At 36.2% G+C, this 26,314-nt stretch overlaps 10 protein-coding genes across 18 annotated transcripts; 6 read left to right on the top strand and 4 right to left on the bottom strand.

Annotated features, from left to right (window-relative positions):
* Positions 1–386: 386 nt before the first annotated feature.
* LOC110846432 (sodium/potassium-transporting ATPase subunit beta) lies at positions 387–3,674 on the top strand. Of its 5 annotated transcripts, none has more exons than XM_035850075.1 (7): positions 406–935; positions 1,061–1,149; positions 1,222–1,578; positions 1,667–1,881; positions 1,997–2,044; positions 2,107–2,288; positions 2,376–3,674. In XM_035850075.1, exons 3-7 carry the CDS (start codon positions 1,253–1,255, stop codon positions 2,637–2,639), a joined length of 1,035 nt encoding a protein of 344 aa, XP_035705968.1. In that variant the 5' UTR covers positions 406–935; positions 1,061–1,149; positions 1,222–1,252; the 3' UTR covers positions 2,640–3,674. The 5 variants fall into 5 exon arrangements, with proteins under 5 accessions (XP_035705969.1, XP_035705968.1, XP_021948883.1 ...); XM_022093191.2 differs by having other exon boundaries at positions 406–993; XM_022093193.2 differs by having other exon boundaries at positions 407–935; positions 1,061–1,132.
* Positions 3,675–3,852: 178 nt separating this feature from the next.
* LOC110846433 lies at positions 3,853–5,740 on the top strand. Of its 2 annotated transcripts, none has more exons than XM_022093196.2 (3): positions 3,853–4,044; positions 4,154–4,483; positions 4,570–5,740. In XM_022093196.2, exons 2-3 carry the CDS (start codon positions 4,207–4,209, stop codon positions 5,280–5,282), a joined length of 990 nt encoding a protein of 329 aa, XP_021948888.1. In that variant the 5' UTR covers positions 3,853–4,044; positions 4,154–4,206; the 3' UTR covers positions 5,283–5,740. The 2 variants fall into 2 exon arrangements, with proteins under 2 accessions (XP_021948888.1, XP_021948887.1); XM_022093195.2 differs by having other exon boundaries at positions 4,140–4,483.
* Positions 5,741–6,342: 602 nt separating this feature from the next.
* On the top strand, positions 6,343–10,237 carry LOC110846430 (phosphoethanolamine N-methyltransferase). Its single transcript, XM_022093187.2, has 12 exons — positions 6,343–6,671; positions 6,765–6,924; positions 7,030–7,104; positions 7,195–7,331; positions 7,432–7,580; positions 8,742–8,819; positions 8,905–9,135; positions 9,205–9,264; positions 9,348–9,418; positions 9,518–9,569; positions 9,634–9,780; positions 9,855–10,237. The coding sequence occupies exons 1-12, from the start codon at positions 6,464–6,466 to the stop codon at positions 10,071–10,073; spliced, it is 1,587 nt and encodes a 528-aa protein (XP_021948879.1). The 5' UTR covers positions 6,343–6,463; the 3' UTR covers positions 10,074–10,237.
* LOC110846435 (TM2 domain-containing protein 2-like) lies at positions 10,163–11,402 on the bottom strand. 2 transcript variants are annotated; one of them, XM_035850077.1, is made up of 4 exons: positions 10,868–11,402; positions 10,590–10,800; positions 10,404–10,516; positions 10,163–10,325 (listed from the first exon to the last, which is right to left on the bottom strand). In XM_035850077.1, exons 1-3 carry the CDS (start codon positions 11,243–11,245, stop codon positions 10,404–10,406), a joined length of 702 nt encoding a protein of 233 aa, XP_035705970.1. In that variant the 5' UTR covers positions 11,246–11,402; the 3' UTR covers positions 10,163–10,325. The 2 variants fall into 2 exon arrangements, with proteins under 2 accessions (XP_035705970.1, XP_021948890.1); XM_022093198.2 differs by having other exon boundaries at positions 10,408–10,516; positions 10,868–11,399.
* A 61-nt stretch (positions 11,403–11,463) lies between these two features.
* LOC110846436 (ragulator complex protein LAMTOR2) lies at positions 11,464–12,689 on the top strand. Its single transcript, XM_022093199.2, has 4 exons — positions 11,464–11,766; positions 11,867–11,926; positions 12,025–12,127; positions 12,211–12,689. Exons 1-4 carry the CDS (start codon positions 11,696–11,698, stop codon positions 12,361–12,363), a joined length of 387 nt encoding a protein of 128 aa, XP_021948891.1. The 5' UTR covers positions 11,464–11,695; the 3' UTR covers positions 12,364–12,689.
* On the bottom strand, positions 12,433–13,960 carry LOC110846434 (phosphoethanolamine N-methyltransferase 1). The gene is made up of 6 exons (XM_022093197.2): positions 13,809–13,960; positions 13,534–13,734; positions 13,386–13,475; positions 13,190–13,312; positions 12,961–13,104; positions 12,433–12,882 (listed from the first exon to the last, which is right to left on the bottom strand). Exons 1-6 carry the CDS (start codon positions 13,833–13,835, stop codon positions 12,670–12,672), a joined length of 798 nt encoding a protein of 265 aa, XP_021948889.1. The 5' UTR covers positions 13,836–13,960; the 3' UTR covers positions 12,433–12,669.
* A 246-nt stretch (positions 13,961–14,206) lies between these two features.
* Positions 14,207–16,187, top strand: LOC110846664 (alpha-tocopherol transfer protein-like). The gene is made up of 9 exons (XM_022093485.2): positions 14,207–14,554; positions 14,627–14,718; positions 14,786–14,936; positions 15,014–15,207; positions 15,274–15,384; positions 15,464–15,617; positions 15,681–15,749; positions 15,886–15,946; positions 16,032–16,187. The coding sequence occupies exons 1-7, from the start codon at positions 14,446–14,448 to the stop codon at positions 15,734–15,736; spliced, it is 867 nt and encodes a 288-aa protein (XP_021949177.1). The 5' UTR covers positions 14,207–14,445; the 3' UTR covers positions 15,737–15,749; positions 15,886–15,946; positions 16,032–16,187.
* A 61-nt stretch (positions 16,188–16,248) lies between these two features.
* LOC110846578 (decapping and exoribonuclease protein) lies at positions 16,249–18,818 on the top strand. The gene is made up of 12 exons (XM_022093377.2): positions 16,249–16,267; positions 16,371–16,432; positions 16,496–16,954; positions 17,034–17,230; positions 17,291–17,320; positions 17,389–17,435; positions 17,501–17,544; positions 17,702–17,851; positions 17,912–17,938; positions 18,007–18,118; positions 18,189–18,305; positions 18,454–18,818. The coding sequence occupies exons 3-12, from the start codon at positions 16,572–16,574 to the stop codon at positions 18,523–18,525; spliced, it is 1,179 nt and encodes a 392-aa protein (XP_021949069.1). The 5' UTR covers positions 16,249–16,267; positions 16,371–16,432; positions 16,496–16,571; the 3' UTR covers positions 18,526–18,818.
* LOC110846882 (serine protease snake-like) lies at positions 18,564–21,627 on the bottom strand. Of its 3 annotated transcripts, none has more exons than XM_035850073.1 (12): positions 21,442–21,627; positions 21,199–21,381; positions 20,896–21,113; positions 20,734–20,818; positions 20,652–20,673; positions 20,301–20,566; positions 20,038–20,134; positions 19,890–19,954; positions 19,809–19,823; positions 19,679–19,751; positions 19,562–19,594; positions 18,564–19,485 (listed from the first exon to the last, which is right to left on the bottom strand). In XM_035850073.1, the coding sequence occupies exons 1-12, from the start codon at positions 21,500–21,502 to the stop codon at positions 18,900–18,902; spliced, it is 1,704 nt and encodes a 567-aa protein (XP_035705966.1). In that variant the 5' UTR covers positions 21,503–21,627; the 3' UTR covers positions 18,564–18,899. The 3 variants fall into 3 exon arrangements, with proteins under 3 accessions (XP_035705966.1, XP_035705967.1, XP_021949413.1); XM_035850074.1 differs by having other exon boundaries at positions 21,208–21,381; XM_022093721.2 differs by having other exon boundaries at positions 21,199–21,627.
* A 137-nt stretch (positions 21,628–21,764) lies between these two features.
* LOC110846174 (serine protease snake) lies at positions 21,765–26,028 on the bottom strand. Its single transcript, XM_022092829.2, has 12 exons — positions 25,531–26,028; positions 25,341–25,459; positions 25,209–25,263; positions 24,964–25,130; positions 24,779–24,860; positions 24,674–24,698; positions 22,766–22,936; positions 22,553–22,656; positions 22,361–22,457; positions 22,227–22,296; positions 22,043–22,143; positions 21,765–21,964 (listed from the first exon to the last, which is right to left on the bottom strand). The coding sequence occupies exons 1-12, from the start codon at positions 25,616–25,618 to the stop codon at positions 21,892–21,894; spliced, it is 1,152 nt and encodes a 383-aa protein (XP_021948521.1). The 5' UTR covers positions 25,619–26,028; the 3' UTR covers positions 21,765–21,891.
* Positions 26,029–26,314: the final 286 nt, after the last annotated feature.

Here is a 26,314-nt window from a genome sequence, read left to right as displayed (position 1 = left end):
GTAGATTCAGAGCTATATTGCATAATGCAATTTGCATTTACACACTTTTGCTGCTTATCAAATGAAATTAAAGGCCTGTAAAAAGAGTTTCGGCTCATCCCAGAAGAAAATGAGTGAAATGTCGAAAATTCACATTTTTCACTGTCTTCCGTTTAACATTCACATTTTCCAGAGTGGTTCATGTTCTTGAATTTAACTTCCATGTCGAGTAAATAACCACCTGTATGTGGTTTTACACAAAAGAAAACTAGAGCCACTCGATGAAAAATGGTGTATTCATATGAGTCAAAGTATAATGCACAATAGTGTTATTCATATTATGTACAGTAAAACAGCCCCACCATTTATTTGCATCCATGAGTTCACCAAGCATAATATAATGGTATAACAACCTGGACTCACCGTTGGCTGAATTTTGAATGGAAATATCTCCCTGTCTACCTATAGCACAACATAAAACCACAACCACCATCAGCTAAAAAGCGTTATTGTTCAAGTCGTCTGCTAACATCGCTGGATTACAGGTGAAAGCAAAGGGTTGAGCCGCTTTTCTTGCCCTCCTTCGACTCGTCTTCTAGACAGGAACATTATTTAAAATCACGATCTATAACTTTGATCAGTCTTTACTTTAACATTGGTAAAGTTCATGCATATCTTATCATTATTAGCCCAAGCGAAGGTGCTACCATACATACATATTATACACGCATTGAAAGTCTGGCCAAGTAAACTTTCGTAAGTTGAACACTCCGTGTACGGATGTATCTTGATGTAACAAGTAGTACCGTGAATTTGTGATTTAGCCTGTTGCAAGGTGTTTGGGAATTTGAAGCGTAAATTAAAAGTGTGAATTGAGCGTTCTTTAGCATGATCTGAGCATATTCTGATTCAGATATGCAATAATCTGAGCAGAGTTTTCCGTCCATCCGTCTCAGGTAACTGAGCCCATCCAATACTTCTGAGATCAACCATCTCGTTAGAGTTCATTATAATGTAAGACTTTGCCGGAATTTAACGAGCCATGACATTATATTAATACAAATTTCATAAATAAATACAGATAAATAAAAGGGACCCAGTCAACATTTGACTACTGGGTGTGGTTATTTGCAAGTATCAATTATTGCACCCGGTGAGATTTTTAGCTCGGTTAGCTTGCTCAATAGTACATATAAATGGGAAATTAAAACTTAAATTCAAGAAAATTTTGAAACTTTTTAGAAACGCACTGCCATCAGAAATATCTCACAACATGGTCGACCCAAAAAGTAAAAAGTACTCTTCGCCTAGCAAATCAGCCAACAATGGTTTCAAAGAGTTTCTTTACAACACGAAGGATGGGACCGTGATGGGAAGAACTGGAAGCTCTTGGGGCAAGATCATTCTGTTCTACATTATCTTCTACGCCGGACTAGCTTCATTCTTCTGTCTCAATTTTTACATTTTTTACCTCACTCTCAACATGGACGAGCCCAAATTTCAACTGGACGAAAGCTTGATTGGAACTAATCCTGGACTTGGATTTCGACCCATGCCCGACCCCGACAGAAGCCCCGACTCGACTCTCATATGGTTCAGGTAAAATTGATAAGAATTAGAACGCATGGCAGTTTAATGGTAATTGGTATGCAACAATTGGTTACGTCAACTCTGATTGATATTTCAGGCGAAATGTTCCCAGCGACTACCTCTTCTGGTCGAAGCAACTAGAAGTATTTGTCGACGAGACGGATACTGGGAAGAAGGATGCCGGAAGTGTAAACCTCCAAGCATGTACCTTGGACAATGACAAAAGGGCGACCTCCATCACGGCTTGTCAAGTCAAGGTCGACAATTTGGAGTATTGCAACAAAAACAACGCATTCGGATTCAGTCGTGGAGGTCAGTAAACAGAAACATTGAAATTTATTGAATGCATGAGAAATCATATCGATGTACATTTTTATGATGATATACGTTGTTTATTCCCCACATTTTTCTTTATTTTCCTTAATAGAACCGTGCATTCTCATCAAACTCAACAAGATATACGGATGGGTGCCAGGTAGAATATTTTTGAAATTACCAAATTTTTCATTAGATTACATGTATATAATTATGTACCAGAACCTTATGGATTCGACGAGAGGGATCGTTTCAGCGAGGCTCAACTCAGGGATGATTTGGACAAAGAGATACGAGAAAAACACATGCCCGTCGACCTCAAATACCACATTTTGAACGAAACACGAGGTCTTGATCCCAACACAAAAAATTTTGACTCCCATCGACGCATGTTGCTTTCAACTGTAAGGGTGATATATATTTTTTGCATAGTATTTTTGTTTGGCTATTGTTGAACTTATCTTCATCACACATGGTTTTTTAATATGAAGGTGTGGATCAATTGTGACGGTGAAAATGTGGCTGATACTGAAAATATTGGACAAATCAATTACTACCCGTTCCGCGGAATAGCTGGCTATTACTTTCCATTTTTGAAGCAGCAAGGTTATCAATCGCCATTCATCTTGGTCGAGTTGAAGAACCCAATGCCAGGAGTGGTTATCAATGTCGAATGTAAAGCCTTCGCAAGAAATGTAAAACCCGACAGGTTGGCACGTTTGGCAACAACACATTTCGAAATATTAATTGACTAAAATATTGACAATCAAGTTCCGACTTAGAGAAAGCCAATCAGTGTTTAACGTACTACTAACTGGAATTTTACCCATTCCATTTATTTTTTTCAGTAGCACTCAACCAAGACGAGTGATCAATTTATTATGACTACCTACACCATTGTTTTCAAATGCTAATCAAAAATATTTTACAAGTTTTAGTATTTATTTCTAATGTTTTAATGTTTCCCTTCATCACTTGTGCTCTTCAGCCCACGCCAAATTTTCCATGAGATTAAAGCTTATCTATATAGAGTAGAGGGTGACCAATATGCCAAAGCTTTTCAAATGCAGATGTACATATGTCAGGTGAAAACCAAAATCTCAGCCACCAGTAAAAGTAGCATTATTTTGTGGTAAATGTAATTGTCTATAAGGATCCGAAAACCAGTGGTCTATACTTCAAATGTGTTTCATTAGTTTTGTTCTAGATTAGTGTTTCAGAATCTCATTTTATTTGTCTGCAACATTTCCGTCCATGCTTGACTGGTTGTGCGACACAACCTGTGTCAAATACATACTTATAAAATCTTTACAGAATTGTTATGATAGTATATGTTGATCAAATCTCAAACTTTTTCATGATTAATTCTAACAAAATCTGCCATGTTTAGGGCAAAAATGTATTTATTGCGGTGAAAATAGTTTTAGTAATTTTAAATATACACGTATTTAGTGGGTGTTCGGCAATTAAGAAATCTCCACAATTTTGAAATGTCAATTCTAAAAAGTTTTTTTTAAGAATCTCTGTCTATTATGGTTTATCTCAGAAACACATACAAACTATATTATCTTTATCAATGTCAGTAATAGTACAATTTCTAACCTCCTATGTGACCTTAGTATATATTCCTGTTTTAAATCAGTATAGAATTTAACTAATTTTTAATTTAACTTAAAATGCAGATAAAGTATTGCGTTTGTGTAAATAACTTGTACATTCCCTTGATTAATTGGTTTTGCTCTATTTTGTGCTGATTTAGTGATTGAATAAAGCAAGTCATAAAAGTATAAGTACATGCATATGCATTATTCCTTCATTCTGATCGATGAACATTTCTTGACATGTAAATAATAATTTTGCAGGATTTATGGGTTGCGTAGTTGCTTTGTTGAAGCTTTACAACACGTTGAAATGCTAACGTTGAACGTGGGAGTCGCAAACTTCCCCAAAACTCATCCGGACTTTCACTTGCTCTTTTGTGTGAAAAAATACACTTGCTAATAAACGAACGACAACACATTCACTGATCATTGCAAAAACAAACAAACCCTGCAGTTTTTATTTCTTACTCTCGAATACCAAATACTCGACCAGATCCAACCAGGAAAAATATCAACTTGTGAACTCTTTAAAAATTTATTGAAAACGACTTTAATCGTGGTATGCAAATGTTTCAACATTTTTTTTTTAGTTTACGTCAAAAGTTGCGTAGTTGAGTCTGTTTGGCTCTACTTTTGATGTATTGTACCGTTTAGTTTATGACCTAAAGGCTAACTCCAGGATGATAATGCCTCGTTCCTGATTTGTCGAGAAAGCACACTAATGGAGACGATGGGAGAGTATTTGGACGTCGTAGTTGGTGACATTGCACGACTTATCACAGGAGTATTCCACATCTTCGAGTTCATTCTTGGATTGAGCTACGTTTTGGGACAAACTTTAGCAAGCTGGTTAACATTTTTGGGAACAAGTTGCGTGGGAGTTGCAGTACAATTCAAGGAGATCCTCGTCTTAACTGGGTCAGAACTGTGGGACTTTGGAGCTGGAGTTGTAAAATGCATTTTGCTCATTTACTATGCAATTTGGATGATTTTTGAATGTAAGTACAAATGCAACTCTGTTTTAAATTGTGTCGGGTAGGGGTGTGATATGGCTACCTGCATACGTATGTATGGTTTGTTACAGCATTCCAGGTGATACTAATTGATCTCAAGACATTATCTGTCCACGTCTTTGTCACTATTGGACAGCATCTAAACGATACTCAAGCTGCAGTTGTGGACCATACATCAAGAACTTTCTCTACAGTGCCTCAAATTATTTGCCAGTCTCTAGTTTTTATAGGAGAAAAAGCCACATATGCTGTCCATTGTCTAGCGCTTATAATCATAGATTTCCTTACCCAGCTTATTGTAGCTCCAGCGAATGTAATTTTCACCGCCTTTCTAATGCTATCTAAAGTTATAGACATTCCATACAACTTATGGGAAGCCTTTCAAGATATTCCCAGACCAGGAAAGGCTGGCTTAGTCGTCGTTGCTGTTATCTGGATAATTTATTTAAAAGTCAACTTTGCCTCTATTTCTAGACGTTCATGGAATTTAGTAAAGTCTGCGTGGAGGAGCATTTTAAAAATGTCTGCCATTGTTAAAAATTGTAAACGTATCTTGCAACAATTGGCAAACAGTGGTGGCGACCTAGACACCGTTAGTGGTGTTAGTGATACCAAAGCTCTGTGTGTCATATGCCAGGATAACACAGTCTCTTTCATCAGTATACCTTGCAAACATGTGTGTTTATGCTATACCTGTGTAAAGGCTTTAGTTAATTTGGATAATCGATGTCCTTTGTGCAGAGGGGCTGTTTCGAAGTTTGAAAGAGTATACATTCCATTATAGTACGTATAATACTTGTAACAAGTGATAGCCAAAGTTTGTCAAACATGTCGGACAATAATAATATAATAATTTAAACCACTTAATGTTCAAATTATCCGGTCATTGTAAAAATGTCTAATCTTATCGATTAAAAATGCTTTGTGAAATTAAGGCAATAATACTTATGTACTAGAATACATATACCTGTGTGCTAAAAATATTATTCACACTTATTTTACAATGCTAGACCGTGGTTAAGATAGGCTCGCTAAGCTTGTCTTACGATTATCTGCCTTGACCTTTCATTGTGGGACAATGTAATAAATATTACGATTATTACATTACAATTATTTATTTTTTTTAAATTGGAAATAAGTTCATTTGCCATCATGTTTATAAAATTTCGACCAAAAACTAAATTATATACATATGTACATGCACATCTTTGTGTTACAAATAAAGATTTTCTGTAAGTGAAAGCTAGAGTCCTGTAGTAAATACATTTATACGCAAGGTTCGCAAATATTCTAACCGTTACACTATTAAACTTGACTAGACTTTGACCTGTTTGTTTCAGTGTTAGACGATATATATAATTTTAGCGAAGAGATAGAATTGTTTTGGCTGAATTCGTTGACCTAGACAATAAGGATTAACGATGAGCTACATGCATGCACACTTATGTATGAGATGAGCCCACCTTTGACATTGGAACGAATAACGATAACCATTCATACATACAATCACCTTTGACTATTTTATTGCATATGAATACAGCAGATCTACTGACGGACTATGCTCCATAAGCTGTTACACTGGAAACATTCATGAAATGACTCCGTGTTCAATGGAAAGATACTGCACTCATGCTTGTTGAATATATTTACGTATGTACATATGCACATATACTGCTAGAAAGTGTTGATACTAGGAAGAGTACCAAACACTTCAAGGAGAATCAAGTTAAATATTAAAATATACAAATATATAACCGATTGACAATAGAATGAACTCGAATATGCAAGCATCAACTGCTATCGTATGAATGAAGTTGTCTGGTGATGATGAAAACAGGATTCTCACAAAAACTCAAGTGAGAAGTATAAAACGATGGTCAGAACTGGAAAATCTGTCTCAGTTCATAAGAAAGTGCATTTTGGGGATAATAATAAGTTCAGTTCAACCATTATTGCTTAAAGAAAATGCCTGTAAGTTTGGAACTTTGTGGTACGAAGGGTACTCCGGCAGCCAGTAGCTTACCGAGCACTTCCAGTCTAAACATGTCCATCAAGGACCTCAGCATCACCAACCCAACGAATGTGCGAGGAAAAATGAAGCAGTTCTGGGAACAATATGAACCATCGCCATGCTCGATGATGCTCTGCTCTGCTGCAAATGACACTCTGGCCGGTCAGACTTTTCCAATTTTTACATACAGCAAAAATAACACCTTTAGAAAAACAAAAATAATATGACCATTTGCGTTACCTTTTTTCTTAACAGCGGAGGACCGACTCCAGATTTTGAAAACTTGTCCAGATTTGAAAGGCAAGCGCGTTCTAGAATTGGGGGCAGGCATTGGAAGGTTTACGACCGAGCTTGCCAAAGTTGCATTGTCTGTCACTGCTGTTGACTTTATCGAAGCATATACGGACCTCAACAGGTCAGACACTCCTATTTTTGTACTGCATTAAAAAATTATATCAATAGGTTGAGATTTATCAACCTACCAACCAATAATCAATGTCATTTTAAATTAATCCTATAGGGAGACAAATGGTCATAACCCTCACGTGTCATTCATGACTGCAGATGTCACCGAACTAGATATTCGTCCAAATAGGTACTACCCACACATGCATAATATTTAAATGCTTCCTCATGTGATGGTATTTTTTTAATAATACGCACTTTCGAACCATTTGATAAACAGTTTTGACGTTATCTTCTCGAATTGGCTTCTAATGTACTTGGGGGATGATGAAGTGGAAAAACTGACCGTCAAAATGCTCTCATGGGTTAAAACGGATGGCTATCTGTTTGTTAGGGAGTCATGCTACAGACCTTCAGGTTTGTCTCATTTTCAACCAAAAGATCAAAATAATTGCAAAACTAGTCCTACATAAATGGATTACGAATTGCATTTACAATGTAAGTACATATATTTTAGGGGACATTAAAAGAGAATCCAACCCAACTTTCTATCGTTCTCCTTCTGAATATTTTGCTATTTTGCAACACAACATTTATGAGGACAGCAGGAAACACAAGTTCACATTTTTGTGTGAACGAGCGTTATCGATTGAGGCGTACATTCGGGTAAGAAAAAGAACCATTTTCAAGTTCAGTTATACATAGTTCTGAAGATCTGTGTCTGTGCATGTGATTAGTCGTGATTACCATTTTGTATCTAATTGAATTGGTGCAAAAACGTGGTACATTCTACCTGCCCAATTGCATAATAGTACACGTGTGTTTGTAAAACTGCTTCCAAAACCGGTATTTTTCTTATTCTTTGCCAAAAAGAAGTATAGTAGACACTAGGTTTACAATCGGATGGCCCTCCAATTGATTGAACTCACGCCATATCTTTAGTTATTCTATGGCCTGAGTGGAGAGCGAAGGTGATTAAATCCAGGCAACCTTCAACCCTGTGGTCAACGTTAAGGTGGATCATCAGTTGATCATTTATTAACTGAATTTATCTCCCTTTCTTTCATTGGAGATACATACAATTTCATACATTTTTCATCGTCTCATGTCTGTCTCGCTCTTGACTTTAGACCATATAATTTTTCCACAATTCTTGATCCTGGTAGTTGAACATGACGCTAGAATTAATTAACTAGTATGCATAAGTAAATTCACCAGATAAAAATTAAGCATGGATTATGTATAGTTCACTTATTACATGGGTTGTACATATTTGGTGAACAAGTTGATATTTATTTTTAGTTGCAGAAGCTGCAAAAATTACACGCATAAATATCACAACTACGTACCGAATCGTAAATCAAATTGCATGTACTGACGATAAGACCATTAGAACATATGATTTAACGCAAAAAATTCTATGTATGAAATTGCATCTGCTAAATTAAAATATTTTACATCCATGATCTGAATCGTTAACGAAGATCTACATATATTTGACCAGTTTCGTCACATCACTGAAATCTATGACAAACTGCAGTATAGTTACTATCCAGTAGTAATTGTCAGTAATGTCACTGATGAACATGACTTTTGAATGCACTGATATGGATTTAACCTCCTCATGCATGTATCATTCACAGCAAGATTCATAGACTTTTCGATGTTTTTTTTCCTGAATGTACATATGTGGATTGATCGTGGCGTCACTCTTCTGATCAAGTTTTCTTCTTATATTCTTGCTCCTCCAGTATCTCCTGATCACTTGTTGGCAATTTTTGTTAAAAGCTTAACTTGTATTTAATTTTCGATTTTTTGTTTCTGAAGCATTACGGAAACCCATTCCAATTAGGGTTTGTGCTAAGAAAAATGCCCCACAATGCCGATTCGTATGATTCCTTCCAAGTAAGAATACGCCACTTCTTCTTCTTGTCAATTTTTAACTTTGTTGAATTAAGTAAAAATTATAAAACTAACTTTTTTATTACAGTCTTTCTTGGATGGAAACCAATACACTGAGGAAGGAATTAAGCGCTATGAGTTCATCTTTGGAAAGACGTACGTTTCGACGGGAGGAGCAGCGACGACGGAGGAATTTGTGAAGCCGTTGAATTTGACACCATCCTTGAGTTTGCTTGATGTTGGTTGCGGCATCGGTGGCTCTGCTTTCTACATCGCTCGAACTTATGGCTCAAAAGTTCATGGCATTGATTTATCCACGGTACTATTATTGTAATTTTCAGCGTTTGGAGAATAATTACAAATATAATTATTCACACTGCATCTGTAGAATATGATTTCGATGGCGGTGAAATACCAGTCAGAAATGGAAGAGTCGGTTCGAAAAGCGGTGAGTTAGTTATGAATATGATTAATTCATGTTTGAATTATTATTTAAATAGTTTAAATTTATATTTCCTTATGTATGTGCAGGTCAGCTTTGAAATGAGCGATGTGACCAAGCATGATTTTGAAGAAAACACCTTCGATGTCATTTACAGCAGGTGGGTGTATTTATGGTTATAGTATAAATCGCAGTGTAAAGTGTACAGATTTCTAACAACACATACATGCATATTTCTACATCTCAATGCATATTGCAGAGACACGATTCTTCACATTGTGGATAAAGATGCCTTGTTCTCCAAATTCTTTGTAAGTTGATGAGACGATGAGGTTGTACGATATGTTGATTTTGAACTATTTATAATTTATGCAGAAATGGTTAAAACCCGGAGGCAAAGTCCTGATTACCGATTACTGTCACGGGGATAAGGAAAATCATTCTGAAGAGTTTGTCAAGTATGTTATGCAAAGGGGTTACCAATTGTTGTCAGTCGGAGCTTACGGCCAGCTTCTTGAAAAAGTAAAGACAGAGACAGTATTTAAATTTTGGGCAAATTTAATAGCTCCTCGAATAAATATGATACTGTTGTATAGGTTGGCTTCGAATCGGTAGTCGCAGATGATAAAACAAAGGAATTTATGGACATTTTGGAACTAGAACTGAAGAATTTCAACAAGCAGAAATCAGAATTCATTGAATTGTTCTCAGAGGCCGACTTCAAGTATATTGAGGACGGTTGGAAGTCTAAATTGGTTCGTTGTGGGGCTGGAGATCAAGCCTGGGGGTTGTTTACAGCCACGAAACCCCAATAGTCTTGAACACCAATGACATTTTTTTTACTTACAACCAACCCAGTAAATCTACTACTACAGTATAATTAATTACTCCAAATTCAAGAAAGTTCGAAACGGAATATATTTTAATAGTATTATAAAATTGGAATTACGAAAAAAAATTATAAACATATTCGTGAATACATGATTGTAGTAGTTTTTTTTACTGTCATACTTATACATATCACACATCAATCCTAACTTCTAAAGTTCGGCCTCAGCTAAACATACCTGAAATTATTTAATTAAATTATATAGGGGCGAAAAAATGGATATTTTAAATTTGATGAGATTCTGAAAGTGTCTCACTCACGGCATCCAATTACTGCCATCCGCAGGTACCAAATTTCCTTTAATGAGCAGAATGACATCAACTATCCACCAGATCCCTGCGCCACCGAGAGTCAACAGTTTACCAACACCTACCCGACGACAAGAAATGGTAATACAATCCTTCGTCACAATATTATCAAATAAAGTGTGTATAACACTCACCAGTTCCTGTATGTCCTAAACAAAATCTATCAATTCCCAAAAATCCCAAGAAGATGCTAAAAAGTAGGGTTGACAAAAAGTAGTGTCCTTTATACGTCACGCATGGAAATCCTGGCTTTAAAAACTCTTTGCGACCAAAACAAGTAATCCCTGTAAGTGGTCGGCACAAGCGAGATGTATGTTCTACCTCCTCATACCAATCTCCACCCCACTATAACAATTACAAATCATCTCTAAAATCACCTTTCTTGCAATGTTTCAGAATTTTAAAATACAACCTTTGTGCATCCGTAGCCCTTATTATCTCGCGCAGTTTTGTTTCCCCTGTGGTCCTCCAAGTCGTCGCAGTGGAGAAAGTCAAGAGGGAGGTAGTCGCAACGAACCTTGGGACCTAACGGGTCAAACACCTCGTCGGGGGCAGAGTCGTTGTCAGACGCAGACGTTTGACTTTGGTTCGTTTTGGCAGCCAAGGTTAAAATAGGACTGAAGATGCTGACACAAAAGAGGATGATAATAAATGTGGTTGGATGGGTGTGGTGACTAGGGTGGAACAGAGTGGGCCTGGTAAACTGAACATTTGTCCAAATTTTGCACATTTTTGTATAATTTTTCCTCGTAAATAAATCATTACTGTATAATAAATGTCTCTCCTCCATTTTTTGTTGCACTCAAACTGAAAATCTCAAGTCGTTGGTGTGGTTTGTGTGTACAATTTTGTTACAAAAATACTCATATTTTGCATTTATATTTAAATTTTTTTGTAAGTTAAACAGCAAGTTCGAATTCCTTTTTATTGCGAAACTGTGAATCCCGGCTGATCTGAGCATTAAAGACGTCTCGTGCATGTATATAAACTTTCTCGTCACATGAGTAAACAAAACACTCACAATAACACTACGATACGGTTATAAATGAACCAATTTTTGTTTTTAACTGATCTCTAAATATTAAGTCCACAAAACTATACTGCAATATAACAATAAATCTGCTGGATTTAGTCAAACTACGTTAATTACCCAATTTAATTATTCATTTGAATATTAAGTCGAAGTTCGACTGTCGAACTAATTATAAAAACTTTCGTGAATCGTAATAAAGTTGGATAAATGATGCTTAAACCGAAAGCCCTAACTAAAGTTTTAAGTGAGGCAAACACGGGAGGGGTAAAGAACACATTGTACGAGATCAAATTCATTCATATTTCAATTTAGAATTTCCTGAGTCGCGAATCTTGACTAAAATTACATAATTCAATGTTTTATTCCTGCTCGCTGCAGACTTCTGAACCGTGAGGGTGCCCTCCTAGCCTACAGCGGGTATGGGGACGAGGACGCCAGGTAATTTAAGTTTGTACTGGATACGACGATACTCATTACTCATACACTACTCCAAATATTCATGAGCAAATAATATGCAATGTGAATATTTTTACCAGGGTCACCGCCGCCATTGCGAGCAATATCTGGACTGTGTACGAAAAAAGTGGGAGGAACGCCTTAAACGATGACAAGCTGGATCTCGTCCTTCTCGACTGCATGGTGAGATGGATAAAGGCAGAGGATGCGTTCATTTTCATACTTTGTTAGACCATTTAATTGCAAACTTTTGCATTATTTTATAGGAGGGGAAAGTAGCAATCACGCAGGTGGCGAATCTACTTCTTTGTCTGTATGCACAGGAGGAAACAGGATTTGGATTGTTGCAAGCGAAGGCAAAAGCGCTGGTAGACTATTTAGACGGTCCTCTAAAAAAAGTAGTCAATTTGTCTCCGTAATAAAAGTCGAGTGGAGTTTTGTACCGCCATACTACACTGAAGCTAATGTACATATTGTGATCACTTTTCTTTTGTGGTGTATAACTTATTTATTGCTCTCGAAATCTTTTATCTAGAGTAACATACACAGATATTCCTATGCTATGCTATTTACTGAATGAAAATGTTTTTATGTGGTTAGGAGATTCTTGATCAACGCTTTTGAGTACTACATCAGGTGAATTAAGTTTAATAATGAGCTACTATGCTAGACAATCCTTGAATATCAGCATATAATTTCAATTTAGTGTTTATAATAAAACGTGATCATTTATTTGCAAAAATCATTCCCCAACCTTGGTTGCCATTTAAACACCGGTTTAGCTTCTTTTCCCATCCAGCAACAATGTGTTCATATTCTTCAACAGACAATTTTAGCAATAACTCTTGTTTCATGGCGTGAAGACGTTGGACATCACGGTTTAGAATCTCAATGCAAATATCCGTCATATCTGTCACCTCCACATGAGTAAACCCCACCTACATCATAATGTTAAGAGTAGAGTACATTTAGGAGTCAAAGAGATAAATTATTAAAGTGTATATGCAGTAGCACACTTTTTGAAGTAGAACTTTGTATTCGGATAATGGAATCATATTATAATTTCGACTTTTTATATAACCCTGAAATTCATGACTGGAAGGATTTGGCCCAAGACAATAGTCGCTGATTAATAGTTTTCCTCCCTCAACCAGCCATTCCTAAAATTTAGAATAGATTGACTATACTGGAGGACAATAATACTGTTCACAACAGAATCAACAATTCACATAATTATTCTTTTACGTGGAAGTTTTTGAATAATTCCAGCTTGTTCTGAATGTGAACGATTGTTTCACGGGTGAAAATACAGTCGAATGATTTTGGCGAAAAGCCACGCTCATTCACATCTCGCAGTTCAAACTGTACCTGCAAATTATTTAAGTATTGATTGCAGTGTATGAATATATTCATCATTTGCATTTCTTCAAAATTGTTTTACGTGTTTTTTAATTTGAGGGTTAGCAGCGTCTAGATAGTCGTTAGCTTTCATAATCATATTCTGTGAGAGATCGACCCCCAAGACATTTACCTAAATAAATTATTTCAGTGAGACTGTCTTTTTAGTGGATCTCTTGGAAATGAATTACCTCGTGGGTCGATGCTAAATAAAATGCCGACCCTCCCAACCCTGACCCGAAATCAAGCACATTATCCCCCGGTTTAAGCTGCAATTTTTGTCCAAATCCTTCGAGAGTTGTTTCGCCACCAGTGGACACAAATTGTTTGCCAAAAATCAACTCGTAATGAGCAATGTTTTCTTCAGTATATTGATTGTCATCAAGAAATGCCTATTAAATACCTCAGGTTGCATAGACTGATTAATAATACTCTTTGAAAAATGTAATGATTGACCGTAAGAAACCTTATTTTCCAATAGATTGCAAGCCATATTTCTTTCTAATTTATAAATTATTAATCTTGTTACTGCTATTTGCCAAGAAAGTTTCTTGAGGTTATTTAGCAGTTAACATATGCGCATAAATATCGTTGTGCTTCATTCATCGGACTAACAAATACACCAAGAATACGTCCAATTGCTTCAAGGTTTTGATACAAAAACTGTTTATTTAGAGGATGTATTTATATATGCACATGATATTTGTGCTCGTATAGTCTTTTTAATTGATATATAGTACATGATTTCATACAGATGTATACGTCTAAATTGTCATTTAAATACACTCATGAATGAAGCTGTATGCAGTACGTACATAAATACATATGCATGCATGACATATATATTAAGTTGTATGTCCACAGACGAGCAATATGAAAGTTTATTTAAATAAATGCTAATAATAATAATACCAGTGCAAGACTAATTTCAACCTCTTCTGTCAATATCAAGGGTATCACTCGCTGTAGCAGTATTGTAATGTTTGTGCAAGTTTGATAAGTGTTTTCTCTCATCTGTTATTGTAGTGAATACATACGTACAGTACAAACGTACAGTGCATTCATCTCCCAAATATCAGTTTTAATTCATAGTGAGTTCGATAATGTTAGACGCTACTAGCACAAAATATTTACATAAAAAAGCATGGACGGAACTAAATGAGAGGGAGGACAGTTCACAGGAAGTGGTAAAATTTCGAATGTTGATCGAGAGTAAGTGATGAGCGGATGTACGTAGTTAGTTATAATATATACCTATTTACATTCTATAAAAAAATATTTCAGAACTGGAAGGCCTTACTTGTCCTACAGATGAGCAATTTTTAATCCGATTTCTCAGAGCAAAAAAATTTCATCGAGATGAAGCTATGAAATTGGTATACTCCATTAATTTTCTATTGGCTTTAGAATAACTTTATTATCCATTTTAAAATAATATTTCAGCTTATTTCGTATTATGAAATGCGACGGGATAATCCAAGTTTGTTTAGAAATTTAAATCCAGAATATTTACGTCCCTCTTTGGAAAAACGGCTTCAACATGTTCTCAGTTCGCGAGATGATAAAGGCAGACAAGTGTTCATTTTTAGAGCTGGTACATATATGTACATGTAGCTTATCTGATACATTCGACAGTAAAGTCGACGATCTGTAAAAGCGTAATTTTTCTAGGGAGTTGGAATCCAAATGAAGTTAGTCTAGATAACATTTTTCGTTGCAATTACCTTTACCTGGAAGAAATGACTTCACTACCTGAGACGCAAATTAATGGAATTAGTGCTGTTGTCGATTTTCATGGTTTTTCATTCTTTCAAGCCCGGCACTTTACTCCTAAACACGCACTACGAATGATTAAAATTATTCAGGTCAGAATTATAATAATTAAATAATGTGGTGGTTTAAATTAAAAATTGTAATTTTTTATGCAACAGGGCAGCTTTCCATGTCGCTTTCAAGAATTTCATTTAGTCAATCAGCCATACATATTTCATCTCGTTTATTCCATTGTAAAACCGTTTCTTTCTGAGAAAATTCGAGACCGGGTAATTATTCGTTTCAAGAAAAAAACAACGTTTATTAGTAGCCCCATATATTTACATAATTTTCATTGCATATACATAGATCCACGTTCACGGAACCGACTTAAATTCACTCCATCGCTTCCTACGACCTGAGATACTCCCCGAATTTTTGGGAGGAAGTAATAATAACTCCTGGGATGCTGACTGGTTGGTTTTCATGAAGCGTATGCTGGACAAAAATCAACATTACAAAGGTAACGGTAAGCAATAGAAATCGGGTAGAAATGCTAAAGTGACAAACTTTTGAAAATATCTAGAAATGATGAGCCAACAATATGGATTTCGAAATATTGAAAATTCGTTAAATACATAGCAAAATCTTTAAAGTAAGTCTGGTGAAAGTGTATTACTTTGAGGCACCTAATGCATATGTGCATTTGCATATATGCATATGTGCATATATGCATTTGTGGATACAAATGCATATTTACATATGCATACCTTCTCACTTTGTATGTGCAGCCCGATGCAAATGACATGACCTCTCATAAAACAAGGTCACCCGGTGGATTTCGACTTTAAGGTAATTCAACTTTCACTCTATTGGTAAATATCGACAACTTATTAAAAATTGGGAAAACATCACGTTATGGCATTTCTTCATACAGGGAGTGCCGAGTTCTTACAAATTGCACAGCAAAATAGTTTCTAAAACCGTATTATTTACAACACAATTGTATTACTTAATATTAACATCCATGTCATTAAATATTTGGATTTTCTTACGTTTTACAAAAATCGAATAAAATATTGTTGTACTTCAACTTCTCTAATTTTTCTCTCTGATTTTTCGTCGTCTCATGTTCCTCACCACGATTGACGGGGATGGGGTTGTTTTTTGGTGGTAAGATCCAATTTAATTTGCCGATGCAGTACACATACATTGCTTAAAAATCCAAACAAATTGCTCGTTCGTGCTTAGTTGTCGACTAATTTATATTTAACAGTTTAACAATTTTGGAGAAATTGTATACCTGCTACTCTAGGAATCTGGGTTCCTCTGTTCAAGGTTTGACTTCTAGTTGTTACTTTTGATGACTATTATTTATTCGTATTGCGTTGCTTATTGCAGAAAACTGGAAATATTTGGCTGGACCTGATAATCAACTTCTGATTGGGGTGATTAATGCCACCAAGTTGTTGGAAAAATGTCGACTGCCATGTTTACAAGAGAAAGAGACCGTGACGGGGCTGCGGGGAAGGATTTGGGATCTGTTACATCTGACCGTTTCCAGATAAGCATCGCCCAAATCAGTGACACAACCCCATTTCCAAGCTTTTCTAAACCCTTCATTGTAGGCTGCTTCTCTCTCATCAAGGCAGATCGTTTCTTCGCTGAAGGACCATGTTCTCTCAAGTTTTGCCATCTACCAGCCTCACAATATGTTAAGTTTGACCTAAATCGTCACCTCCAACAACACCCACAAGCCTTCCCCAACGACAATATGGAGGAGACTTCTCTGGAGGAGACTTCAGCTTTGGTTCACCTCCTCAACTGGATTCATCGTCACGAAGAACGGTTCAAGAGGAGGTCCGGGGAAAATTCTACTCTTTTTAGTACACAATAGTTTCTAATTAATGTGTGTGTTGATGGTTTTTTTTCATAATAGGAGACCACATTTTGTATTCTACCGTGGTTTGATAACTAAACTACTGTGCACCCCGTACGAAAATTTAGAAGGATGGAAAATTGCTGCAATGTCAAAAAATAACACCATTTATATTCGTAATTTGGAAACGCCAGAGTCTATTTCAAACAGACAAAAGTTTAATTCAAATCCGAGGTTGAAACGATTCAGCCAATGGGGTAGGTATTGCATATCGTCCTTGGATATGGCAGAGCTGATGATACTTTTGTGAATTTCAGGATACGCTTTTGAACATTTTCTACTATCTGGTTTGTTGAATATTATTTTACTATTTGATGATAATAAGCAAATAATATAGCTCGGTAATAACATTTAGATGATCCTCTGCAAAAACCAGATCCATCGAAAGGCTCAACTGATGAGGTAAGGTTAAGATGCTATTGTGCAGATATTAGATCTATAACAAATTTTATTCTTCTTATTTTCAGTGCAATTTCGTATTTCATGCAAAGTTGGGGAATCATGATCTGCTGTGAGTTTTTTAAATTATAAAATATGTGATTTTCAAATAAGTCTTTCTTTAATTTTGAGTACAATTGCATTTATATGTTTCCAATGTCTTGAGAATTTTATTTTGAATAAACAAGTTTATTATTTTAATTATTTTCCAACCATTAACTTTATTTTAGATATGCAGCTGAAATTGATGGCGTTATGACAAAAAAAGGAGATGATTCCAATCCCAAAAAACGGCCAGATTTATTACTCAAAAGCGAACTGGTTGAGCTCAAGACTACGCGTCAATTTCCTGGCGGTCAAATGCCACATAACTTTCGCAAGTACGTAACCCAAAATAATATTATTTAATGCAGTTTGCAAAACGGTTGTATTTTTTCTAGGCATAACCTCCGCAAATGGTGGTGTCAGTACGTAAAGTAGAAATTAAATACAAATGTGTTAAGTATAACATTTAATCAGTACTGCGTCCATGCAGGTCCTTCCTTGTCGGTGTGACATCCATTTTAATGGGGTTACGAGATGACGAAGGAGTAGTCCATGAGTTGAAATTGTTACCGTTGGAAATGTTACCGAAGCTGGCATCCACGGTATTATTTAGTGTCCGATACTTTATCAAATTAATATTTTTATTATATGCATTTTGTTACTGGAATCTAGGAGTGGTCATCAACAGTATGTTTCAACTTTTTGGACCAACTGCTCACTGAAATTAAGAAAGCTGTAAATGGAGATGAGTCATCAGTGTACGTAATTGAATACAAACCTGAAAGAAAAGTAAGTGTACCCACTACTTTTGCTATTAGAATAAATTAAATTAGTATCAACTATTAATGAATAATTAGAATAATATTGCAATTTCATTAAATATCTCAAGAATACCCTCTTAAATGACTGATTTCACAATGCTTATATGTATTATTAGGTTCAAGGACATATTACACTGAAAGTGGAGGTGGAGGCGCATTCTGATAAACTCCTAAATAACACTGTGTGATAAGTTTGCCACAATGCATTTTCTGCAGATTAGTAAGGCTTCTCTGAAACTATATCTATTTATTACAAATGCCTTGCTTTAAAATATATGATAGTTGACAATGAACAATGGTATTCACATGTTGCAAAAATTTTGTTTGTTACATTTTGCATGCAAATAACGCAATATTTATATTTTTTAAATCCAAATAGTGTAGATGTTTGATATAAAAATATTCATTTGCAATATAAATATGTATTACTGCATATTACACATATGCGATAAATAAAAACATGAATTTTTCTATTTACTAATAGGCCTATCTATATTAAGAAATTTATTATATGCGTACATACATATTATTATTCAAGTTGAGGAACAATGTTTGTCGGTCGTCAAATGCCATCAGTCAAAGATAAAATTGTGCTCACAGCAGACGTAACTTCTTCAGTAGTGTTTTTCGTTGTTATATTCTTTCCAAACTTCAAAATTTTATTTAACAATGGCGATGACCCGGTGACAATGGTTGCTGCTGCAACTAATTCCGGATTTTGGGTTGTTCTGTCAGTCTTTTTCAAAGTCATAACCTCACTTGTGGCAGCAGTTGTACTTCTGGTTCGGGTTGTCAAATGTGGACGGACCGTTATTGATGGTTTCGATGTAACATGCTCTGGTGGTGGTCGGGGAGTAGATGGTTTTGGGGTCGTAGTTAAAGTTAACCCACTTGTTTTTGCACGATGTTCAGATGGTTTTGCGGTGTCTACTAAAAACATTGGTTTGCTGGATATTTTCGGCCTCTGTGTATGAGGAGTCATTTTCGACGTTTGCTCAATTGTTGAAATTGTTGGAGTAACTGGAAGGAGGGTTATGGGTGGGGTAGATTCGTCTGGACTCGTCGAATGAGACACATTTGCTACGTCATCCGTGGGTGTCACTGGCCACACGGCATTTTCTATCCACTCCAAATATCGGAGGACATTACTATATATGTATACAGTACTGATTTTAATTCTCGGCTTAATAGTAACTGAAAGAAGATTATTTTGTAATGGCAAACCTGTAAACGCCAGGTTGCTGAAAGCCACAGAAGCTATTGTGACGCGGACAGAAGAAAATTCATACATTCAACGTTACTCAAATTGTGAAACAGATAATAATTTAATTTCATAAGAACCTTGATCCAAATGAAGTTATTCCAACAACATAAAATACGCATGGGTTGTCTTTGGTCACAGTTGCAGGTCCACCTGAAATTTTTCAATGTGATTCAGATGAAAATTTAAAAATTGGGGATGCACACATACCGGAGTCACCGTGACCTGAAAATAAAAATCACCCTTTTTATTAATATCACATTCGAAATAAATATTAACATGAGCACATACAGGTGTCCTTGTTTCCTTCCTTATCTCCAGCACAAAATTGGGACGGCAGAATTCCATCCGTTAATCTGTATTTATAGGATTATCCATTCAATGAGCTTAGTAATTTAAAATTGAAAATGGATTTGAAAATGCTGGAAAATTGGCGAACCTAGAACGGATGGCAGTGTCATTCATGAAAGTATCTGAGCATTCCGTGATTGAAAACTTTTGCAGATCTACCGATTGAAGGGTGTCACTTTGGGCGTCTATTAGTTAAGCGAGCAAAAAAGATGACATCAAAATCCATCATGCAGCGTAAACTGCTTCTTTTACTTTTACAAGGGTATCGCTAGTATTTTCTTGAGAATCGCGTTAGAAATGAAGAACAATTTGGACAATAATGTTTGTATGTATCTAAATGTTGGTAAGTACCAATTGCTCCGAGTTGTCCAAATCCTGTAACTGTGACTGTGCCCTTTTTATCAAAGCGATACTGCGGCTGAGGTAAGCATGCTGGTATAATAGATCTGCTCAAAGTTACATCCGACGTCAATTTTATAAGGGCCAAGTCATTATACAACAACAGGGGTTTGTATTCTGGATGAGCATGTATTTCTTTGACCTCCATAATTTGTCTCTTGGGGTTTTCCTGAGTGCTCAGTACTCGATCTCCCACCATTACTCTCACAGGGGGGCCACTAAACGGTTAAACATACATATTTAGTTTGCATTAATTCCAATTTTAATGCACGTTTTGCATAGGTAATAATACTGCTGCAATACTATTTCGTGGTGACACAGTGACCTGTAAACAAATATTTCTTGAAATTTTATATTGATTTAATAATTAATTTTATAGTCAGACCAGCGGTCAAAACGAATTGGGTGCTAATCAGAACCCCACCACACCTCCAAGCAGTATTGTTTAATGAACCATAACCCAGTGCAACCTGAACACAAGATTTATTGAAGCAACTGAATATGTACATTTTGTCGATAAATCAGCCACGCCTTTGTTGTTTCTTACTTGATGGGGATATTCATCTTTGAATGCGGATCTACCCCCTGAAATTCTTGTGGGAAGAAACATTGGACAAATAATGTCATTCTCATCAGGTTTTATTGTGGTAATGTTCTGAAATATCGGGGGTGTTGATGGACGGTTGGACTGTAGAATCAGCTTTCTCCGACTCTTTGATTTTCTAGGTATCGGTTGTCGAAGCACGTTTGTAAATTCTTCGCATTCTAAAACGTTTTAAAATTGTAGTCAGTTAAATATACTGAATTGGTCCTACTGACTTGGTAATCTGAATCCCTTTTGCCTTTTTACTTTGCTCACTTATCCTTTTCACTGTAGGACAGCAAACAGCGTTTGGGTCATTCTTTAGCTTACAAACAGTGGGGTTCAGTCCAACTTTCAAGAGGCCAATGACGTACGCACTGCATTGTTTTACATTTACACAGGTCCCCAAAGTTGCCCTTTTGTCTGACAACTGGCAGGACATTTCGTGAACTAATTAGGATTTAAAATATCGTGTCAAACACAAATCAAGCTGCAAGTAAATTACCTTACCAGAAGTTTTGGTGACTGACAATTTCAAAATCAGGACGAAAAACAGCGTCACAATGTACATTTTAAAAATATACAACAAATTAATACCAATCGACTTAGGATACCATGATACCCAATACCCAACGTCATAGTTTGAATGGGATTCTGCAGTCACAATTTATATCTTTTGAACTAATTATGGCTAATGAATCCTCGTTATCAGTGATGAATGTAATGATGCATGCTGGAATACTGCATTATATCCCGTTTATCGCCAATGAATATGTACATATGTAAGTTTCTAGTGAAAAATCATACATATGTGTACTTATAAAGCGACCATATAACACGTAGAAACAAATTTATTTGAGCACAAACTATTTTAAAGTCTGAAGATTTGCTAACAAAATGGTTTATGCTATTATATGTACATGCATATGTATGTTTATGCATATTGTGGGCCCACATTCACTAACTTTTCTCAGGCCAGACATTTTGTTCAATCCAATCCAGGTACGAATAAATATTTGTATAAATTCCGGGCCTGCACAGATCATAAAAGTTACGGTCAGTCAAAAGTAGGATCTTTAAAAAATATATTTCAATAGAGTAAGTATTTTACGTGAATGAACCGCATTGACTGGGCCCAAAAGACGTGATGCCGAGCAGATAAAATACGCATCGTTCAGTTTTTGTGAGGAATAATGGAGCCCCAGAATCCCCCTGAAAACATTACCAATATACATTGACGATAGTGATACATGCACATTTATTCATAATTTATGTGTGTAGATACACCTATATACCTTGCAGGTATCCTTTCTTCCTACTTTATCTCCCGCACATATTTGCGACCTTGCAATTCCAACTGGAAATCTGAACACCAAATCGGACATAGCTTTAGCAAAATCAACGGATCTAAATGGAATGAATTGCTTACTTCAAATCCTTGGCTGGTAGGCCATTATATAAAGCATTGCAGCTTTTCAGGCTATAACCCGACAATCCAGCCACTTGAAGGATGTCACTTTGGGCTTCTGTTAGATATTAAGCGAGCAAAAAAGTTGACATCAAAATCCATCATGCAGTGTAAACTGCTTCTTTTACTACTTATCTCGTGTGAGTCACTTACCTCCAGTTCCAAGAACACCCCACCCTGCCACATTCAGCGTCCGATTCTCCACACCTTTAAGGAAATCATCCTCTGGTTGAACAAGGCATGCGGGGAGAATAGATCTGTTTGTATGAAGTAATGGATAGATAAGAAATCAGCTATGTGCTAATGAATACAGTAATCATCGTCACTAGTTCTTGGTAGCTAGCTGGGCACTAGTTAGTTACATACCTTGACAGCTTGACTTTTCTTGCCAACTTTATCAAAGCCAAGTCATGATACGTCTCAGGAGGATGGTACAAGGGGTGAACAATTATTGTGTCCACGTCGATATTTTCCCGTGTCTCGCTTGTACTTTTACTCAGAGTCACATCTCCCAACAAAACTCGAAGGGGTGGTCCACTGTTAAAAGTTGCGATCCGAAAATTATAAATTTTATACAAACAATTTTTTTCTCGTAATTTATCATCATTTTCAAGCTCACTAAGTACTAAACACTGTATGAAACGACAAAAAACCTCCGTACTTATGTGGTTTTTAGATGGTTTTGTTACAATTGCCAGTTTTTTATGTTTGCCTAAAAAAATCTCTTTACTAAAGTTAAATTATACACTAATCAATCATTCTATTTATTCGGCATTTGGACGCCTAGTAATTGGCAAAACTACTACAAGTTGACGTCCTTCATCCAAACCACTAACATTACTTTTAGTCGCAGTAATGCTCATCACTCTTTGATGATCTTGAATAAGATTGTATACATGCATGCACATAGTCAACCAGAAAACGAAAGAGAACAGGTTAAACTGATTATGAATTCAGTCTGGTTCCAAGTATTATTCGTAAACGTATATCGATGTGATTCTTGCAGTATGTAGTAAGTATTTGCATCATTGCACAATTGTTATGAACAATGGATTAATTCTCCTCATTTTTGTTGCTGAGAGAGAAGATACTTGCTGACGTGCAAATTTTCATCCGTCCATGATATACATTAAATACTACCCATTATCTAGTAGCGACATACATTTTGATTACAAGATTTACATGAAAGTTAACAAATACACACAAGTACACATGCGAAGCCAAGTTACAATCTTTGATAAATAGATACATCTTTGAACCAGTTTGTAAATAAATCTGAATCCGAAAGTTTGATTAAATTTGAATTGGATATAATGCACAGCTCTCCTCATATAATCCACTACGTTGCTTTTCTATTGTGCACGTTGTTAAAATACTCACCTGCACAAAGTGCAACGATACCACTGCACCTTCCGAATTTTGGAGAAAGCACTGAAGATCTAATCAACACTCCTAAACGAGAAATCAGACAAGTCGTACCCACATCGTATAAACCGATTTGCAAACCCAATGAAAGATTGAACATCCGCAACGAATGCGTCCCCAACAGAAAACTTCCAGCGTATTCTCCAAAAACAAAGAGGCCCAGTGCAGACTTTTTCGTGTCCCATAGCACGCCTCCCACTCTTTCCCTGAGTACCTCGGAAAATTCATCACCAACTCCAGGGACCAAAAGTACTGTTCAACAACAATTCCCCACCTCGTCAACATTACTGGACGTTCCCAGAATAAGTACGACACAGTCAGTCCAAGAAGATGTACATAGTTCAGAACTTTATGCGACAGTTGTGATGCACACGTTAAAAGAATTCTTGTCGCAAAAGACTGAAAAGTATGTTGAAACAACGACGTTCTCTTCTGTCAACAAGAGACCTACGATTATGGTGAAATATGATATTCAATCTTCTGCCGGTCAGTACACTACAAAATCTTCAACAACTACAGAATCGCCGTCAACCCGACCTCCCTCTGAAAGTACATTGCAAACAACACCTCATTTTATAAGAAAACACAAGTGCTATTCCCACCACGACCACTCTTCAGAAAAAATTGTTAGCAGTGCATATGAAGATTATGATTATTAAATCGTGCTATTGTAAAGGGCTGTATATATACTTATAGTAAATTATGGAAATATTTCGAGAACTGTAAAATATGTACATACACACCGTCTAGTCGTATCATCTTACGGTGACTGTAATAATCTAGTTTTGTAAGATATTACAGTATAATAATTTAATATTATGGATGCAAAATATAAAATAAAATACTTACGCTGCTGGATTGTTCACACAATGACCTGCAAGTTGACACGCTTACAAACAAGTGAAAACAAGTGATATTTCCTCATAATTCTGAAGTAGGAAAGTAGAGTTAGACCTGCGGTAAGCAGAAATTCATCGCTGATCAAGGTGCCTCCACAACGCCAAGGTATTCTTGGTACGTCGTACGCTAGCACAGCCTATGATTCATAATTGGCATGAGCGCATATGAATAGGATTAGTAATGGTGGACGGTCAACTCATCAACTGGTACATTAATATTTAGAAATTGTTTGCCCTTACGACGTGCGGAAACTCGCCCACTTCTGCCGGCCTGCCCCCAGATATTAATGGATTGAGGTTCAAACTGCAGTGGATCTCTTCAGGCTCATCTTCAAAGAATCCCGGTGGTAGCAAGGGAACTGGTCCCTTCGAGCTTGATTTTAAAATATTCATGTATTCCGAACATTCTGAAAAAATATAAAAGCTATACTTTCCTAGTGTTTATGCGCACATACAGATCAGCATATAAATACAACTATGCATACTTTGTGCACTGGGGCGTGGTGTTATGGGGCAACAAATTAGTTTTGGGTCATCCCCCTTAAAGTATCCATAAAGAACATTGTTAGTGGACAAATATAAATACACCCCCATATAATTCATCAGCTATATATTACCGAACATTTCACAATGTCACGAACTCCCGATCTAAGGTTTGACAACGCAGCTGGACAGATTGCAATATCTTTGCACACTCCTTTTACCCCCTTGGGTAATTCACATGGAGTTTCAGATTCTAAAAGTAAGAAGTTATACACATATATTCACAGATTTCTGTGAAATAATCTCCCTTTATGTATGATTTACCTGACACGGGAAGGCATCCCACATGCTGGATGAAAATAATAATTCCGCACACCGGACCCCAAAATGAAACTGATTTTGATAACCTCATAGTCTATTTCAATTGGTTTGAGACGTTAAAATTTTTTCAAGAAACGTGGATCATATTATCAGCCTAGCAATTCGTCGCAAGTCTCACTATGAACTAAACCTTTAAGCTTGGTGGATTTTTCTGAGTGAATTTTTATCAATTAATTCTCACGCTTAGTTCACGTAGGTTATACAATTATGCATACGTAATTTTTTGCTGAAAAATATTTTCCAACATGAAGGAATTGATGTTATATATTTATGCACTCTAGAACAAGTATCTAGTAATGTAGTCTATTCACTAGTTTTTGTCAAAGATTATACATAATAAACGCAAATTATTATACGGACGATGACGCCAATAGTGGTTAGTCGTCACTCATTCATTATCAAAGTGACATTGTAGCAAAACATCGCATTTCTCATTAGACGGTGTCTATACCAAATCTAGCCTTGGCAGTTGGATTTTTTATTTTTGAATTTCCATCCAAAATAGGCCACAGAAAATGAAATTGGTGTAACAAAAGGAAAATTTTGAAAAAAGTTGTCCCCAACCATCCGCTATGGCCATTACTGTTAGTTTGGGCAGGGTTCGTAGTACGGCGATTTTGTCGACAGTTTTTGAGCTAGGAAGCTGAAATTTCAGATTGTACACCATCTTGAGTGTTCCGAGGCGGGAATTTTTCGTTTTAAGGTCTAATGTCGAAAATGACCTATT

This window comes from Folsomia candida, unplaced genomic scaffold (genome assembly GCF_002217175.1).
Source record: "Folsomia candida strain VU population unplaced genomic scaffold, ASM221717v1 Fcan01_Sc003, whole genome shotgun sequence".
NCBI lineage: Eukaryota > Metazoa > Arthropoda > Collembola > Entomobryomorpha > Isotomidae > Folsomia > Folsomia candida.
This window is presented reverse-complemented; position numbering and strand designations above follow the sequence as displayed.

What these genes read in the sequence shown, in the direction of transcription:
- LOC110846432 (XM_035850076.1), top strand. Translation starts at nt 1,253, where the DNA reads ATGGTCGACCCAAAAAGTAAAAAGTACTCTTCGCCTAGCAAATCAGCC. An exon ending in TCGACTCTCATATGGTTCAG is followed by an intron (nt 1,579 to 1,666) that starts GTAAAATTGATA and finishes TTGATATTTCAG; the next exon opens with GCGAAATGTTCCCAGCGACT. An exon ending in GATATACGGATGGGTGCCAG is followed by an intron (nt 2,045 to 2,106) that starts GTAGAATATTTT and finishes ATTATGTACCAG; the next exon opens with AACCTTATGGATTCGACGAG.
- LOC110846882 (XM_035850073.1), bottom strand. Translation starts at nt 21,502, where the DNA reads ATGTACATTGTGACGCTGTTTTTCGTCCTGATTTTGAAATTGTCAGTC. An exon ending in AAGATGAATATCCCCATCAA is followed by an intron (nt 20,819 to 20,895) that starts GTAAGAAACAAC and finishes TCTTGTGTTCAG; the next exon opens with GTTGCACTGGGTTATGGTTC. An exon ending in CACTGTGTCACCACGAAATA is followed by an intron (nt 20,567 to 20,651) that starts GTATTGCAGCAG and finishes TTAACCGTTTAG; the next exon opens with TGGCCCCCCTGTGAGAGTAA.
- LOC110846578 (XM_022093377.2), top strand. Translation starts at nt 16,572, where the DNA reads ATGTCGACTGCCATGTTTACAAGAGAAAGAGACCGTGACGGGGCTGCG. An exon ending in GAAACGATTCAGCCAATGGG is followed by an intron (nt 17,231 to 17,290) that starts GTAGGTATTGCA and finishes TGTGAATTTCAG; the next exon opens with GATACGCTTTTGAACATTTT. An exon ending in TTGGGGAATCATGATCTGCT is followed by an intron (nt 17,545 to 17,701) that starts GTGAGTTTTTTA and finishes ACTTTATTTTAG; the next exon opens with ATATGCAGCTGAAATTGATG.
- LOC110846430 (XM_022093187.2), top strand. Translation starts at nt 6,464, where the DNA reads ATGCCTGTAAGTTTGGAACTTTGTGGTACGAAGGGTACTCCGGCAGCC. An exon ending in GTCATGCTACAGACCTTCAG is followed by an intron (nt 7,332 to 7,431) that starts GTTTGTCTCATT and finishes CATATATTTTAG; the next exon opens with GGGACATTAAAAGAGAATCC. An exon ending in ATGGCATTGATTTATCCACG is followed by an intron (nt 9,136 to 9,204) that starts GTACTATTATTG and finishes CTGCATCTGTAG; the next exon opens with AATATGATTTCGATGGCGGT.
- LOC110846433 (XM_022093196.2), top strand. Translation starts at nt 4,207, where the DNA reads ATGGAGACGATGGGAGAGTATTTGGACGTCGTAGTTGGTGACATTGCA. An exon ending in AATTTGGATGATTTTTGAAT is followed by an intron (nt 4,484 to 4,569) that starts GTAAGTACAAAT and finishes GGTTTGTTACAG; the next exon opens with CATTCCAGGTGATACTAATT.
- LOC110846436 (XM_022093199.2), top strand. Translation starts at nt 11,696, where the DNA reads ATGATGCTTAAACCGAAAGCCCTAACTAAAGTTTTAAGTGAGGCAAAC. An exon ending in GGAGGGGTAAAGAACACATT is followed by an intron (nt 11,767 to 11,866) that starts GTACGAGATCAA and finishes TGCTCGCTGCAG; the next exon opens with ACTTCTGAACCGTGAGGGTG. An exon ending in TCGTCCTTCTCGACTGCATG is followed by an intron (nt 12,128 to 12,210) that starts GTGAGATGGATA and finishes ATTATTTTATAG; the next exon opens with GAGGGGAAAGTAGCAATCAC.
- LOC110846435 (XM_022093198.2), bottom strand. Translation starts at nt 11,245, where the DNA reads ATGGAGGAGAGACATTTATTATACAGTAATGATTTATTTACGAGGAAA. An exon ending in AGGGCTACGGATGCACAAAG is followed by an intron (nt 10,801 to 10,867) that starts GTTGTATTTTAA and finishes TAATTGTTATAG; the next exon opens with TGGGGTGGAGATTGGTATGA. An exon ending in TTTAGGACATACAGGAACTG is followed by an intron (nt 10,517 to 10,589) that starts GTGAGTGTTATA and finishes GTCGTCGGGTAG; the next exon opens with GTGTTGGTAAACTGTTGACT.
- LOC110846434 (XM_022093197.2), bottom strand. Translation starts at nt 13,835, where the DNA reads ATGGCTTGCAATCTATTGGAAAATAAG. An exon ending in GCAATCTATTGGAAAATAAG is followed by an intron (nt 13,735 to 13,808) that starts GTTTCTTACGGT and finishes GGTATTTAATAG; the next exon opens with GCATTTCTTGATGACAATCA. An exon ending in AATTATTCAAAAACTTCCAC is followed by an intron (nt 13,105 to 13,189) that starts GTAAAAGAATAA and finishes TCTAAATTTTAG; the next exon opens with GAATGGCTGGTTGAGGGAGG.
- LOC110846664 (XM_022093485.2), top strand. Translation starts at nt 14,446, where the DNA reads ATGTTAGACGCTACTAGCACAAAATATTTACATAAAAAAGCATGGACG. An exon ending in GAATGATTAAAATTATTCAG is followed by an intron (nt 15,208 to 15,273) that starts GTCAGAATTATA and finishes TTTATGCAACAG; the next exon opens with GGCAGCTTTCCATGTCGCTT. An exon ending in CTGAGAAAATTCGAGACCGG is followed by an intron (nt 15,385 to 15,463) that starts GTAATTATTCGT and finishes GCATATACATAG; the next exon opens with ATCCACGTTCACGGAACCGA.
- LOC110846174 (XM_022092829.2), bottom strand. Translation starts at nt 25,618, where the DNA reads ATGAGGTTATCAAAATCAGTTTCATTTTGGGGTCCGGTGTGCGGAATT. An exon ending in TGAATTTCTGCTTACCGCAG is followed by an intron (nt 24,699 to 24,778) that starts GTCTAACTCTAC and finishes GTCAACTTGCAG; the next exon opens with GTCATTGTGTGAACAATCCA. An exon ending in GGGTGTTCTTGGAACTGGAG is followed by an intron (nt 22,458 to 22,552) that starts GTAAGTGACTCA and finishes AATATCTAACAG; the next exon opens with AAGCCCAAAGTGACATCCTT.